The 15,829-nt window shown below is 41.2% G+C and overlaps 1 protein-coding gene across 6 annotated transcripts in view; it reads left to right on the top strand.

Moving 5' to 3' along the window:
• phactr2 (phosphatase and actin regulator 2) overlaps positions 1 to 15,829 on the top strand; it is a 48,936-nt gene that overhangs the window by 18,283 nt on the left and 14,824 nt on the right. For 4 of the 6 annotated variants that reach the window (XM_080482142.1, XM_080482139.1, XM_080482144.1 and 1 more), the window contains exon 2: positions 15,237 to 15,422. In XM_080482142.1, the coding sequence (XP_080338268.1) occupies positions 15,237 to 15,422 (186 nt within the window). Of the gene's footprint in view, positions 1 to 3,774; positions 4,061 to 15,236; positions 15,423 to 15,829 lie in introns of those variants that run through there. The other 2 variants (XM_080482140.1, XM_080482143.1) reach the window with 2 other exon arrangements.

The raw sequence follows: 15,829 nt of genomic DNA, 5'->3' as shown, positions 1-15,829 counted from the left end.
ACTGTGGAGTGTGTTGAAATCAGACTAAAGCTGCAATCATTACTCAGCCAATCAATCACTTGACACTGGGCCTTACTCTTAATGCGCCAAAGCTTTTTAAAGTGAAGAAGTAAAGAAAGTTACTGTCACTGTGAGCTGCATCTCAGGCTTTGGAGAAGACTGACACCTTTTCTCACTTGTGGAATCTTTTGTCATCAAAACAGCCATTGTAGTGCACACATGAGTTTGGGATCAGTTGATGACTAAAAATAGGTGTTACCATCTTTCTTCCCAGAGCATACCCAGAGCGTACCCAGAGTGTACCCAGAGCGTACCCAGAGTGTACCCTGATAATCAGCTGGGCTCGGCTCCAGCCCTCTGTGAGCCTTTTTGATAAAGCTTTATCTTTCGAGGTGATTCCACAAATGACAGGATCATTTTTGTCTGTTTGATGTCATTTTGTAATAGATTTACGGTGATGTTTAAAAAGTAATATGACAGGAAAATTACTAGTAAAATCTCAGGAGACAAAATTCGGAGAGATCAAACTGAAAACAAGTGAAAAGTTTCAGAAGGTATTTCAACGGAATCTTGCGGCGAGAGGAGAGAAGTCCCATACAACCTACGTCAAAGGCTGTTGTCTGAAATCTTCTTTCACAGTTCAGCCTTTTATAGGGAGAAATAATGAGCTGTGTTTAAAGATATGTACCGGTGCGCAGGCAGTGATAAGACACGTTTTGGTTCCTCCTTTCAAACATTTTCAGTTGAAGGGCAGAACCTGTGAAGATTAAACAATTTCATCTTCAACACGTTTTTCTCTTTGACCATGATGTATTTTCTAGTAATGTGGTTGTGTAGTTCTGCCTAAATATTACTTGTTGTTACAGAAGCATCAGTCCTAATGATGTATCACTCCTGTTATTAAGATCAGTGGTTACTGGTGTTTAGATAAGCACCCAAAGGCTGACTGTCCTTTGCTTTGTATAGTGCAGGCTCATTCACTCCACTAATGGGCAGCCATTCAGTTCAATACTGTTTTCTCCCTGCAGGATGTTACAGAATAATATTTCTATCCTCCTTTTTTTGTGTGCATTTGTGTATTTTCGCAGTTGCTAAAAACAAGCATCATTTAAAGTTTATCGACGACACTGTGACGCAGTGGTTAGCGGACTCGCCTGAAACTCCCAGGCTTGAATCCCCATTGGGCTCGGAGACCTTTCTGTGTGCAGTTTGCTTGTTCTCCCAAGCCTGCATGCTTTGCCAGGTATACTGATTTTCCAAGAAAACATTAACTTGAGGTAAATGGTTGAGTCCAGCTTTGTTGAATTCTGTGATGATGTCCTCAATCAGAAAAAAAGAAATGTCCAAAAGATGCATGGCCGGACATAACATTTATTTTCAAACGATATTGATTTGAAATGTAAAACATGTGAAAATAACACCTGTTTTATCACTGCACAAACAAACACTTGTGATTATTAATATATGATTGTCAGATTTGAAGAAACATGAAAAATAATTAAGATACATAACATAACTACATAACTGATAATGGGATTAACGTCCAATTCTGAGGCCAGTTCAACCGCCAAGATTATTACTTTTATAAATCTGATGTTGGTGTCCTCATTAATATTGCCATCTTTTGTTCCATTGTAGTGCGTCATCCCTTTAAGGTAACTTATACGGTGCATCAGCTGGCCAGCAGCCATTTTGATATCTTCCGTGCCACCAGGACGAACTAGAGGATTCATTTTCTCCTTGATGATGCCAAGTCATCCAGACTCTGAGGCAGCAAAGCGCTTCTCTCTCTTGGATGATGTTCCCATGTTGGTATGCAGTGTTTTGTATTGTCGGGTGTTCTTCCCCAAACAATTCAACCTCAGTTTTTCATCAGTTCACAAGACCTTTTCCCCTGTAGCTCTGCCGATTATGAGGGCTCTTTTGTGTAGCAGATACTCTGAGCTTCTGTCATTTGTCCTGTGTTGTGCATTTATTTATTTTTTCTAACAGTCAGCTGGGCACCCAGTTCTCAGAAGCAGATCCAAGGCGCTTTATCGTATTTATGTATTGGCAATTTGTGAAACTGCATGTGTGTGGTTACTGGGTAACCTTTCTAAACTTTGTGTATGAGATTTGTGGAAAAAAAAAAGCTCGGTTTGCGACGACACATGATTGTCATGAAGTCAAAGTCACTCCTAATCCAGGATTCAAATTGACACATAAATGCTGAATATGACCACGAAGGTCCTCCTTGTTGTTTGCCCATCTAACTTTCAGCCTGTTAGGATTAATTACTCTTTAAATTTCTGTTATGATAATTTGAGTTCTGGACTGTGAAACTTTACTCTTTCTCAGTCAGCAAATTCACAGATGAATTATAAATAACAATAACTGACTGTTACATTTCTTACCACAGCGACCATACCGCCCCCCCTTTTTTTTTTCTATCAGAGTGGTCTATTTTTGGATCTCTGCTTTCAGGACACGTGCAGGTCAGCTCCACACGCTGTTCTGAGTTTACACATGAACAAGCTTATTTATGTTTTAAATGTCATTACAAATCAGTTCTACACTTGTAGAAGAAGCATTCAGATCGTTTGTCATGTATCACGCCGAGGTAGAAATAGCCACTTTGCAAGCTGGTCTAACAAAGATAAACCTGTTTGTCAAGGGTGTGATTTACACTATTATTCTTGAGTAATCTTGCTAAAGATCTTGTGTAAGTGGGATTCTGGATTTTAAAGAGCATTTTACTCCTGTGGTGTAGAGATTTTTAAACTACAAGTCTGTTCTTGTTCTCTTTCCATCAATCATCGCATGGCCCTAGAGATGTAATATTAATTAACCAGAAACCAATCTGTTGAAAGATCAATCTAAAAATGTGTTTTTGAGGTAATGACCACATGAAAGCATCTCTTGGGAAAAAGAGATCACTGTAGATGTCAAATGTCTCTACTTGAAATGTGTTGGAAGCACAACAACTGCAACTTCTGAGCTTTAATTCTGCAAGAAAAAATAGATGGATATGGATGGAACAGATAGAATTTTCAAGAAATGGTCTCATCTCCAAGTTAAAACTGCTAAAACAGACAGAACAACTGGAATTGCTAAAAAAAGAAAAAGAACAAAAAAGAAAGTCAAATAGTTAAAACAACTCAAAAAATAAATTTTATATGGCCCCGATTAAAATGACTGAAATTGGTCGTACAACTCTTTTTCAGGAAACGAAAAAAGGGGATAAAGGCAAAAAAGAAAAAGGGGAAAAAGAAGAAAGAAGGGGAAAATGAAAAAAGAAGTAAAACATTTTAATAAAAATAAAAAGTGGGGGATTGGGACAATAATGTGCATCATGTTGTTTTTTTACTATCCCAAAAATGCATTTAAAAAGTAAAAAAATAAAAAAGTGGCTGAGGCCATCAGTTAGTGATGGTGTCAATTTGTCTGTCAAACCAATTTACAAATATGTTTAATAAATTCATTTCATTACATTTGTCTGTTTTTGCTTCTTGAGCCTTAATATAAAAATGTTGTCGTTTATTTTAGAGGAACATCTATTCTCAGAGCAGTGCACACTTTCATGATGGTCTTTCGGGTTTTCAACAACATTCGCGAAATCGATAGGACAGGTTTAGATAAACGCAGTAATTAAGGACTCAATGCAGGAAGTGGTTGGAGGGGTGAAACCATTCATTTTGCACGGTGGGCTTGAGGTGTCGGACCCTGTCGCCCTTTGACCCCGAACAGCGCCTGTAATCTGCATGGAGGAATGAGAGGCATTTTTCAGCTGCTCACAGGAGGAGGAGGAGGAGGAGGAAGAGGAGGTGGTGGTGGGAGGGGAACTTACTACGTAGTAGGGACCCAGTCAGTCAGTCAGAGTGAGTGAAACCAAGTTTCCAGCGACTCAGACCATCACGGTTTCAAACTTCTTTTTTTCTCCTCACTGAAATGAACGTGCGGCGCGGAAGAGGACGCGGTTTATGCCGGGATAGAAGGCCGTGATAGCGGGTCTGCGGGGGCCCGGTGCTCCGGCTGAATATGGGTCAGACCGCCGTGTCCGCCGTGTCCCAGCCTGCGAGCGGTGAGTGTGTGCGTGCGCGCGCGCTTGCGGATATGTACGTGTGTGTGTATTTGTGTGTGTGTGTATTTGTGCGTGCGCGCGCGTGTGTATACGTGCATTCTCCCTTCCTCTTTTCTGTCTGTCTCTCAATCCGCTATCTTTATTCAGGAAGTGCGCTGGTTTTACGCTTTCTTTATTTCTTTAGCGTGTCTGTAGAGGAGGAGAAGAAGAAGAAGAAGAAAAAAAAAACTTTGGAGGAAAACAAAATTCACCGTTAAATTAATTCCCGGTGTACGGTTCTAAATGTGTCGCTGGCTTTGCTGAACAGCTGCTATAAAAGTAGGCAAACAGTGTTAAAGCTGCAGTGTTGTATAACCAAAGAGCTGCTCATAAGGCTGCATTGTTGCCTCTGGGTGATAAAGACTTTATGTATTTAGCAGCCAGTTTGACATGAGTCCAGATGAGCTGATTAGTTGCTGTTGGTGGGGTTTTTTTCTCAACCAGTAAGTTTTCTAGTTTTTGTCCACAGTTTGTGGGGACTCGCCTGAGCTCAGTGCAATTTGCATTTAAATCATGGTCAAGGGCAGGATCATGTCCATACAAGCAGCAGACCAACTCTTCTTTGTTAAACTTCATCACTGAGTTGAGGTTTCGCAGTTATAAAGCCGGTGATTCTGGTTGTGTCTGAAAGTGGTGCTGGAGCTCCTCATGAGGCCTGAACTAATGGTTATATCAATCTGGACATTAGAATCTTAATTACAACCAAACCTGAATTATTTAATTACCAACAACCCAAAGAGATGAATTATTTTGAATGAGTTTGTCATTCTTTCAGTTGATCCAGTTGTTTGAGGGGCCGGTGTGGTGTTGTATATGGACCCCCTGGAAAATGGACCAGGGGTCCATATTCTGCAGTGGAATATGGGTAATAATTGCCCTTGACTAGGAAATGGACCCCAGTTGGGATTTCACAGTATTCTGAAAAGTATGGAAAAGATTCCTAAACATCTTCACTTTCAAACTTGTCCTTTATTCCTGTGTTACACAAACAACATAAACTGAAGAAAGAATGAACACATCATCACAAACACCAAACTAGTGGCCATTAATGTCGTCATTGAGTTTGAGAGGATTTGGATGAAAACCTTTCAAGATACATCAATTCTAATTAAAAGCTTTGACCTGATTTTGGCGCTAGAGGACAGGTCAACTCACTCATAGGTTTCATTTTCAAGGGGTCACTTATGTATTCAACAAATAGACAAAGCGCTTGACCCAAAAACTTGGACAACAATGTCCTGTAAATCATTTTCTGGAGGCAAATTGACCCCAAGGGTATCTCTATCTGCACCATCAGGCAAAGCCATGTTCTTGAAGCTGTTATTACTCTACAATAGTGATTTGTAATAAAAGTTATTCACTAACTATTGTCTTTTGTTGTCTTATCTTCACATTTATTAATGTGGTTAAAATGCATTAACATTTCAGTACAAATATAGGGGTGGGGGGGTGGGGGGGAGTAATCCATATTCTATAGGAGGGGGTCCATATTCCGCAGCAGAAAATGGACCCCATATTGCATGGGGATCCATTTACAATCTTACAGCCAGCATCTCCTTTGGGGGAGAAAACTGCGGATCTGAGGGATGCCTTTTCCCATGAGGATCTTATTTCTCAGTAATTCTTGTGAAGAAAAAGAAATATTGTAAAAGTATGACTTCCTTTGGTGCAAAAAAAAACATTTTTTTAATCTGTGAATTTGTTGTAAATGGAACGGCGATGAATTATAATCTTGAAACAAATGTTTGTGCAAACCCAAAACCGAAGGACTCTATTGAACACCAGGAGAGTTCTGCCTATGCCTAATGTCTTTACCTAATAGTTGCCCACATGCCCACAGTTACCCCTGAGTCAATCATTTCAATCATTTGTCAGTGTCAGAAATTGCTTTTACTGCCTTTACTCACCGTGTTTGATTGTGGCATGAGAGAAAGAGAAAGATCAGTGTCAATAAACACTCATAAAAGCCACACAAACCATAATAAAAAGCTCTTCTTGGCAACAACAGCAGCCACTAACATATCTGTAAAGTTGGATACTGGATCAGGTTATTCATATTTCCTGAGAAACTACCTTTTATAATTTCACTCATCTTAAAGTGATAATATCAACATTTGTACCAACCAGAGGTTCGAGAAGAAAAGCTTGTAACAGGAAGGTTCACTGGTTCAGATCATTACAGCAGAAGATTTCCGCGGGGAAAGTAAAAGCTACGCTTGTCCCTAATCAACCTCATCACCACTACTGTCGGCCCTCGAGCACAGCGACTTATACAGCATTTGGCCCCGAGGTAATACTCAAATAATCCGTTGGGTAGCTTTATCATATCTGCCAGAAAAAAGAAAAAAAAACAATGTGTTTTTGTTAAAATATTGTTCTCTTGCCATCTGTTGTCTTGTTCTGACTACAAAGCCGTAAACATTTCACATCCATGCACACTGTTATGGGAGCGTTCTAAGGCAGCAAGGGACAGGAAGTGACACATAACTCAGGAGGAAAACTGAACCGGACCATTTTTATGACCTGTCAGCATTTATGAAAAGTAAAGCACATGACCGTTGTAGCACACTTTAACAAACATGCGTAGCAACCCCAGGCCATTATAATAATGTACACTCCCTGCACAGTTGCATTACAGGTTACATAATGATGTTGCGGCCTGCGTTAAATGCCGAATCAACAGTCCTGCGTGGAGGAGGAGGGGGAAGTGTGTCAGTCAGGGTTTTATTGAAACATCATTATCATAAAACTGATATCCTCCGAGCCTCCTGACTGAAGTTACGACTCTGCTCTGAAACACAGGCGAGCTGCGGTTTCCTGTTTGATTTCTCTGTCGTCTGTTGCTCTGGGGTCAGTCCGAGCCGCTGGGTCCTGTGAGTATCATGAGTTGTGCTGCGCTTTGCTCAGTTGGAAGAGTGTTTGGAAGAAGTGACCCAAGTGTTGAAACTGCAGCTAATGCCCAGCGTTGCCCCTCCCTCCGCTCGGGTCCAGCACCTCTTATTCAGCGTCATCTTTCCATCTTTGTCTTCCTGCCTTCTTCTTTCCCACATTTTCTCTGGTTCGGCGTCCACTTCTCCCCATTTTTCTCACTTTGTCTCCTCTTTTTGTCTCTTTTCTTTTCTTTTTGCCTCTTTCTCCCCCTCCATCCCTCTTCCGCTGTGGGTGACGTCAGCTTCTTCACTCCTCGGTGACTTGCAGTGAAGGAAGGAAGCCTCTCCCTTTCCCCTCCTCCTCCCCCTCCTCCTCCTCCTCCTCCTCCTCCTCCTCAACACATGTTCCTGCTATAACTTCTGTGAAAAGCTATGCTGGCATAGTCACAATGCATTGCTGTCATGCTTAAAGGGGCAAATAAACCTCACTGAAAACCATTTTGATGACAAAGGCCTGCAGGGTTTGCACATGAAAATACATATTTGATTTAGTTTATGTATATAGCTTACATCTCTGGCTGTGTACCATCAGTGGGACTGTATACACCAGGGGCTTCATGGTGGTGTAAGGGTTAACCCTCTCACCTCACAGCAAGAAGATCCCCCTTTTTTTAAATTGCATGTTCTCCCTGTGCAAGCTTGGCTTTTCTCTTCAGTTTCTTCCCACTTTACATAAACATGTCGAAGGTTGCTCCAGTTGCTCGAATCTATGAATACAGTGCTATTAATAAGCAGATTGATACACTGAAGCACTGAGTTGCCCACTCTTCAACTTTCCATGTGGCTTACTATACCCCACATACAGTAGAATAGTGCGGGAGTATGTTGCTCATGCTTTATGCGGCGTTTACACATAGGCAAGATGCGTTAGAAATATACATTCTCCGTCATTCGTGGCACAATTCTAACATTCTTAGTGTGACATTCAGATGCGTAATGTCACACTAAGAATGTTAGAATTGTGCCAGTAATGACGGAAAATTTATATTTCTAACGCATCTTGCCTATGTGTAAAGGCAGCATTAGGTTTCTCATATATATATATATATATATAAATAAATAAATAAATAAATATATATATATATGTGTGTATCACTGTGTTTTTTCGCTGGCAGCTGATGTCCACAGATGTGAGCAGGGCGGGTTGACGAGAACATGCAGAAGTGTTTTCTGAAGCGACGCTCATTTAAAGAAAAATGTGTCGCGTGCTGCTGCTGGAAAAACTGATTAATGACGTGACAAAAAGCGACGGTTATAATGTGTTTGTGGTTCGGATTTAGTCAGTGAAAGTCGGAGGGAGATCACAGTGACCTTAATTGTAATGGCTGCAGGCATGCATCTTTGGTTTCCCTACTGCAGCAGACATGTTCATGCCTTGAAAGTGAACATTTCAGATACTTTATTGATCCCCTTGGAGAAATAATTTCTCTGCATTGAAGCCGTCTTATTCATACTTGCCCTAACTACCCACACCTGGAGTGTTGAGCGGCTGCTGCATTGGGGGTGTGGGGGTCAAGGGAAGGAATCAAACTAGAATACCGCCTATCACAAGCTTGCCTCTCCGACATCAGCTGGTTCTTTTATGAGATTAAAAATGAAATGATATCGTCACTCCTGCACCATGACTGTCTCCATACATGGACCATTTCCATCACAAGTACTGCGACCTGTCATTGTTCTTGGGAGAATCCTCTTTAGGGATCTAGCACCGGCTCCTTAAGATTTCCTGTATTATAATATGGTCAGAGGTCGGTTTTTTTTAAAGCTCTATTGTTGGATGGATGTATACTAGAATATTTAAGGTTAGATCGGTCATTAATGACTTCATTTATACTTTCAGTATTTTTAATTGTAGCTCCACTTAGTGTCACATTGTGTTTTGTCATGGAACACCTCATTATGGAGGAATTTCCCTCTGAGATTATTAAGGATTTCTATTCTATACTATTAAAAGAAACACATTTGACTTGAATCTGATAAAAAGAGAGCAGACTGCTTTAAACACAACATACAGGAGGTTAAAAAAAAAAGAAAAAAAAGAAACTGTTGGGTTTAAATCGGTTAAACAGTGCAACTATAATGAGTCTGCAACAGAAAAAAAAAGTACTGAGGCAACCAAAGTGGGTTGTTCCAGCCAGTCGGCTGCAGAGCCAGGGGGGATATTTAAAGAACTGCCCCTGATTGATGGGCTCTGATTGGTCATTTATGATGGTCCAGGCACCGAACAGGCTGTCAGCCAAAAGGTGGCACTGAGGACACGCACACGTTTCACCCAAACACTAAGCGCACAATGAGTGATTGGTTCCAGTGTATTATGTATTGTAATACCACTTTGTGTCACATGATGGTCTAGTGAGTTACTCTAGCGTTTGACCCTCTTCACAATGATTGATGCTTTGGGAACCGCGAGCCAAGAGCAAACTGCTAAAACTCTGATTTCTGTGCTGAGGACACACTGGACACCACAGTGGCTTAAAACCAGCACCACTTAATGTCAAAGAGAAGCTTTAGTGAGAGAAAATGAGCTGATTGTTCAACTACAGAGATCGTGGACGACGCGGTCAAAATTATAACATCTTAAGAAAAAGAAATCGAATAGCATTTTACATTGACTGTCATATATGACTAGGATTATACATTGGTTGTCACTGAATAATCCCAAAGAACTAATGCAGTTTAACTTTGCTAGATACCATACTAAAATAGGTTTAGATCTGTCCACAGCTAGTTTTAGTTTCTGTGTTTGGAAAAAGATGAAGCAAAGTAGTTGTTCTTTAAACTCCCACTTTTCCCGTTCCCTTGTATCTAAACTGAACAATAATTCTCTTTTCTCTGCAACGAAGCTGTCTGTCCTTTGCCGCTGGCCCGCTCCCACTGGCCTCGGTAGTGGATCTAATGGTGACGATAATCACGGGGCACTCATTTTCCCATCATTATTTGCACAAAGCAGCTGGTGAAATGCACCTATTGTTGTGATTTGAGATCAACACAGGAACAGGAAATGAGAGTGTGTGTACATGCTTGTGTGCGCGTGCGCGCGAGCTAAATTGACGTCTAGGGAGAACATGCTTGGGGCTCTGTGCTGCACTTTTCCATGTCCCCTTTTTAAATTTCCATGTTGTGTAAAGTACACAATGAGTGTTTTGCTCCATCGTTGAGCAGACACGGTCAGAAGAAGAGCAAACTGAGGTTCGCAGCATCAACCTTGAACCATTTTGTTTTCCTCCTGCTATACAGTCATTTTACATTTTGTGTACTTTGACAAAAGGAAAAGTCTTCAGTAATCACTTCCTTTTTTGTGTGTGTGTGTGTTGATGTTTCACCGTTGGAGACTCAAATCCCCCCTTCTGCAGACCACTAAATACTTTGACACCCCTGAGATGAAGATTTTACTCATTTACATTTAACTTTAAATATAAATGTAAATATGTGGAAGTTTATGTAGTTCAAGCAGAATATACCAAGAATTAGTTTATATAAAACTCTGCGGGTATATTATATTCGCTTGACAATGGCCAAACCATGTATGAATGTAGTGAGTGAATGATGCTCCCATTAGCCACATTTTTTATTTCCATGTAGTAACTTCCAAGAGCCCCAACCTCTTTTATGTTCAGTATTCAATCTGTGGGACAGACGAGAAGCTCAGATGTGGTGGAAATGTAGAGCTGAGTGTCATCCGCATAGCAGTGAAATGGAATATTATAGCGACAGAAAATATGGCCAAGAAGGAGGACATAGATAATTAAGACTAGGACAGAGTCCTGGGGGACACCCGAGGAGACGGGAGACGGCTGGGATGTAAAAGACTGGAACTGAATGCGACCAGAGAGGTATGACGAGAACAAGTCCGGGGGTGTGTTGGATATTCTGACACAAAACTGCCATTTTCTTATATTTGAAGGAGTGTTGAATTATAAAAAACACCCAAACCGAACAGAAAACAATGTATTATTGAATGACTTAAATCATAACAACAAAGCGAAAGCGATTTAAGTCTCTTTACAATAACTGGGATAGAAAAAGGTGCCAATGCAACCTGTAGAGATGCACGTTAGAGCCGTCATTGCCACTCAAACATGTTTTGGCTCATGTCCACCAGCGCCTGTTGTCCTGCAGAAGGCCAACATCATTTAACATCAGCATCAACAGTCTCAGTGCTCACGAGAGCCTTCCAGTCAGCAGGATATTGATAGTTTGGCTCTTCTTGCACACAGGTCCAGGGTTTGAATTTGCTCCTTTAGATATGCCCACTGAGAAAACGTTGCAGGTTTAAGATGTGATTTCCTGGCATTTAGCTGCGTTTTCATTTACATCTTTTATCTGTAGTTTTGACGCCGTCGTTGTGTGCCGAGTGCCTGGGTCCTCTGGCTCACTCGCAATTAAATCTGACAGATTTCTCTTTCTTTTCTGCTGACTGTGTTGCTGCATAAGCATCTTAGAGGCCTTTGGAACGCCACTGCACTGTTGTCTTTTCAAGTTTAAGCATTATTGTCTTTCTGTCAGTGGGTATTAAGACTGATGTGAACTGAGTCGTCCAGCATGTAGTATATTCTGCTGTCACGTCTTTATTTACCTTGAACATTAAAACTGATATGGATTCCTCGGCCTGCGGAGATTCAGTCATCCAGGTCATGGTACCTTGTAAAAAAAAAAAAAAAGTGTTTACTGTAAAATGCTGGCAGCTGCGGTTGCCAGAACACTACCATACAATTACAGTACACAATTTGCTTCATTTGGGGAAAAGAACTGCATAGATACTGTTGATTTTTATGGTTTGAAAATGTACTTCATTTCATATTTTACTTTAAATACATAAGGTTAACCCATTAAAAAATGTTACATGAAATTACTGTATAAAATAAAGTTTGTGCCATGACATTGAGGTTCTTCACTTGACCATAAACAGTCTAAATTATAAAACTCAAATAGGATATCGGGACGTTTCGTTATGAGTGTGCGTGTTATTACTAACTTGTTTTGTCATCCTCCAGCGTGATAGGAGCCTCTGGGGTTTGGAAATGAAAAGCTATATTCAAACACTTGTCTCAATTGGAAGTTGTGTTGTTCATTTGTTGAAAAAAGCTAAAAAAAACTAAATAACAATAACAATGAAGAAAATCCAGCCCTTTTCAGATTTTAATCTTATCAAATATGTAATAATGGACATTTCACGTTTTTGGCCTTTAATAGACTAACAGAGTGTTTTTTTTTCTTCTTTTTTAACCAATAAATAGTACATAATAGTTGTGGAGATCTCAAAATGACTAGCATTCTCATCGAAAGTGTTCGGTGTCTCGCTTCCATGCCTTTTTGTAAATAACACACAAATGGTGTTTATATCTCCGGCCCAAGTTGCTGCCTCTCAGGAACTCTGATTCGCGTTGGAATATTTTCATTTTCACTGAATTTTTCACTTGTGGGCCTTTCTTCTGTCAATCAGACATCTTAAGATGTGGGTTTACATATGAGATGAGAGGAAGTGAGCGTGTCCGTTCTAAACAAAAAATGACACCACATGCATATACAGGGCAATTTTGCACACTGCTTATTTAAATGGACAACTTTTTTTCATGCTTTATTAAGTTAATTCAGTAAATCGTTCACACTGTTTGACAGATGCTTGACTGACCTTTTAGATACAAAATCAGTCTGCAAATCATATTCCTATCGTCTTTGAGATGTGGGTATTTTGCATTGGATGGGACTAAAGCAGGGGTGTCAAACATTAGGCCTGTGGGCCAAAACCAAACTAAAGAGGTTCCAATCTGGTCCCCAAAACCACCAAGCAAATGGTAAAAACTTCAAAGAAAACATGGGTTTTCTTAAACAGATTTCTTCAGTGAACACACCGCTGAGAAACACTGAGAGTGAGCTGAGATATCGGTGACGCTGCCATGAAAGATAGCAAACAAGCATTAGCCTCAAAGCCATGCTGTCGGGGTGAGTTTGTAAAAACATGCCTAATGAACACCTATAGCAGAATTTCGTTTGCACTAGCCTGTGTCATTAAAATTGGCTTAATGTTGAGATTGCAGTCATTTTTTGGTACTAATTCTTCAGAGTTGGAAAAACAGAGACATTTTCATCACATATACTCTGTGGCACAACAAAGAAAAAATATAAAGGTTATTTTGGAATTATTTTACCAGTTTGACCCACTCAAGATGAAATTGAGCTGTATGTGGCCTCGGAACCAAAATGTGTGTGACACCCGGGAACTAAACGTTTCAAGTGTCAAAAATTGTTATTTTACCCTCATGACTCTTTTTAAATAAGCGAAGAGCCACAGAATGGCTGCCAAATAATAATTAAAACTCTCAACAGCTGTCATTTCTTGTCAGTGCATTGCAAATATTGCTGCTTTTTATATACTTAATCAGCTTTCTCATGGATTTCTTAACTCTTCAGATATAGTAAATATGTAGTATAGAAGCTTTAACAGTGACATTTTAGGTGGCACAAGACACACTTAAATGCAAGGAAAACTGAAACTGTGTAAAGTGAAGTTTCACAAGTAGTAAAAAATAGGAACCAGTTGAAAACAAGTTGGAAATCACCTTGAACCCAGTTGAAAAGTTCAGTTTCAACATTATTTAAAAAAAACAACAAAAAAACAGCCAAAAGTTAGAAATGATCTTCCATACAGTTATTCACCTTATTTGAAACCAGCTTCATTGGTGCCCTTTAGAAACCATATAATAAACCCAGTTAAAGAGCCAGGTCTGAACTCGTCCAAGTGAGAGTGAAACAGCAGGTAGAAAACAGTCTAAACACAGTTCAACACCAGGAGCAAGACCTCCAGTCCACACAACATCTGGCCGCCAGAGACAAACCAGCCTCATATGTCAAAGACCAATTAGAAAGCAGACCTAAACCAGAGTTAAAAGTAGGCATTCAATTTGTCGAACTTCAGGAGTTAAGGGGCGTATTTATTTGTCTTTGGTTTATACGTTTATTATTGGCTCCTTCCTGGTGTAGCTTAATTGGATGCATAAATATCAGGGGTTTGAATCCTCCCGAGTTCCCTGCAGTCAGCACTGATTCAGCGGCTTTATGTTGCTGAAGAAACACAAAAGAAAACTTCCTCTTGTTGAATGTGGGGAATCACACACACACACACACACACACACACACACACACACACACACACACACACACACACACACACACACACACACACACACACACACACACACACACACACACACACACACACACACACACACACACACACACACACAGCACCTCTCCTTCCTCTCTAAACTTCCCACACAGTGCAGTTTTCCAGAAGGTTCACAGCACTTCTAATCTTTTAACAGGAAGAGGCGGAGCTGTGGAAAAGGACAGCGGTCTCGCCAAGACACACACACAAGCGCACGCACCACAAATACTGTGCAGAAATATTCCCGTTTGCCTGTTGAAAGAGTTGTACAACTGCAAAGATGTGTGACAACGATATTTACTTCGGGTTTGTTTTTGTTTTTATGTTATTGTAAGCCCGCTGCCTACTTTCAGAACGGCCCGTGTTGATTCCTCTTTCACTTTATTACGGCAGATTTCCCCCGAGGAAATCAAGTTTCCAGGCAGGCATTTCATAAGAGTACACTGCTGCCGCTCAAGAGCGACATTCGGCAGACAAATATATTCATGAGAGGATCACAAACGTAAACAGTCGCGCATTAAAGAAAATGGAAAATGCAGATTGAGCAAAGTATACGAGCTCGACTGTGATTTAGAGTCAAATAAAGTTTGCTTGCTGGCGGGGATGAAGCAGGTGTGCACAGCCCTGATACATCAGAAGTGCCTGGCCGGCCTCTCGGTGGCTTCAGGAGTGTTAAGTGCCTCTATTCTGAGCGTCGCGTTGCAGTGACCTGAAGGAAAGAGGTCAGACGATAGCAGACGTCTAAGAGGGGTCTTCACCCTGTCAGATCAGTGTCAGTGGGCTAATTGTCAGGGAGGTGAAGGGACGTGCGGTCCACTGCAGATTCACAGAAGCTGGTGTGGCCTGTGACCGCTGGTGAGGTACTGTATGAACCTCATGCATGCTTTTGGATTGTGGGAGGCTATAGAAGAGTATATTCTTGGTGTGAGGTGGGAGCGCTATTCACTGCAGTGTAGCTGAATAAAAATTAACTGCTTTTTTTGCATTTAGTTTGCATCTGTTTCCCTCTGTTGAATCAGCTGTGCGTCTGCGTGTCTTGCAGTTGATGGGCTGGAGAAGTCGTCCTCCCTGGCCAGCTGCGACGTGGCGGTGGAGAGCGCCACCAACGCCCAAAACACGCCGGCCTCGCGGCAGCAGCGGGGGAAGCTGTCGTCTCTGGGAAAACTCTTCAAGCCGTGGAAGTGGAGGAAGAAGAAGACCAGCGACAAGTTCCAGGATCTCTCCAAAGGTAACGCTGTGGGCACGTGTGACTGATGGGGCCTCTGATTCGCTCAATGATAAACTGTGGAGAGCATCACGGCTCGCGATTTCTCTGTTTGTGTGGCACGTCGGGTGTGAAACAGGAGAGCAGTGTTTCTCTCAGAAGAGCTTTTTAAGGAAAGGAGATGAGTGACTGGTGTGTTTGTCGTTCTCACTTACTCATCCCTGAAGTGTAGAGGTAAATACAAACCACGTGTTATCTGTTGCTTACCTGTAAGCGAGGTCTACGTTCACATGTGATCAATTTCAAGCCAGTGTCCGAGACGATGTGAGCCACTCACTGGGAGGCAGACCTCATCCCATGGTGTGTTTAATTTAGATTTGTCTTGCTTCTAATCAACAGTCAAGGACAACCACAGTCGGAGCCAGAAAGGA

Source organism: Lipophrys pholis (genome assembly GCF_963383615.2).
Source record: "Lipophrys pholis genome assembly, chromosome: 15".
In the NCBI taxonomy this organism is placed as follows: Eukaryota; Metazoa; Chordata; class Actinopteri; order Blenniiformes; family Blenniidae; genus Lipophrys; species Lipophrys pholis.
The sequence above is the reverse complement of the archived record's forward strand: the minus strand, read 5'-3'. Positions and strand labels throughout refer to the sequence as shown.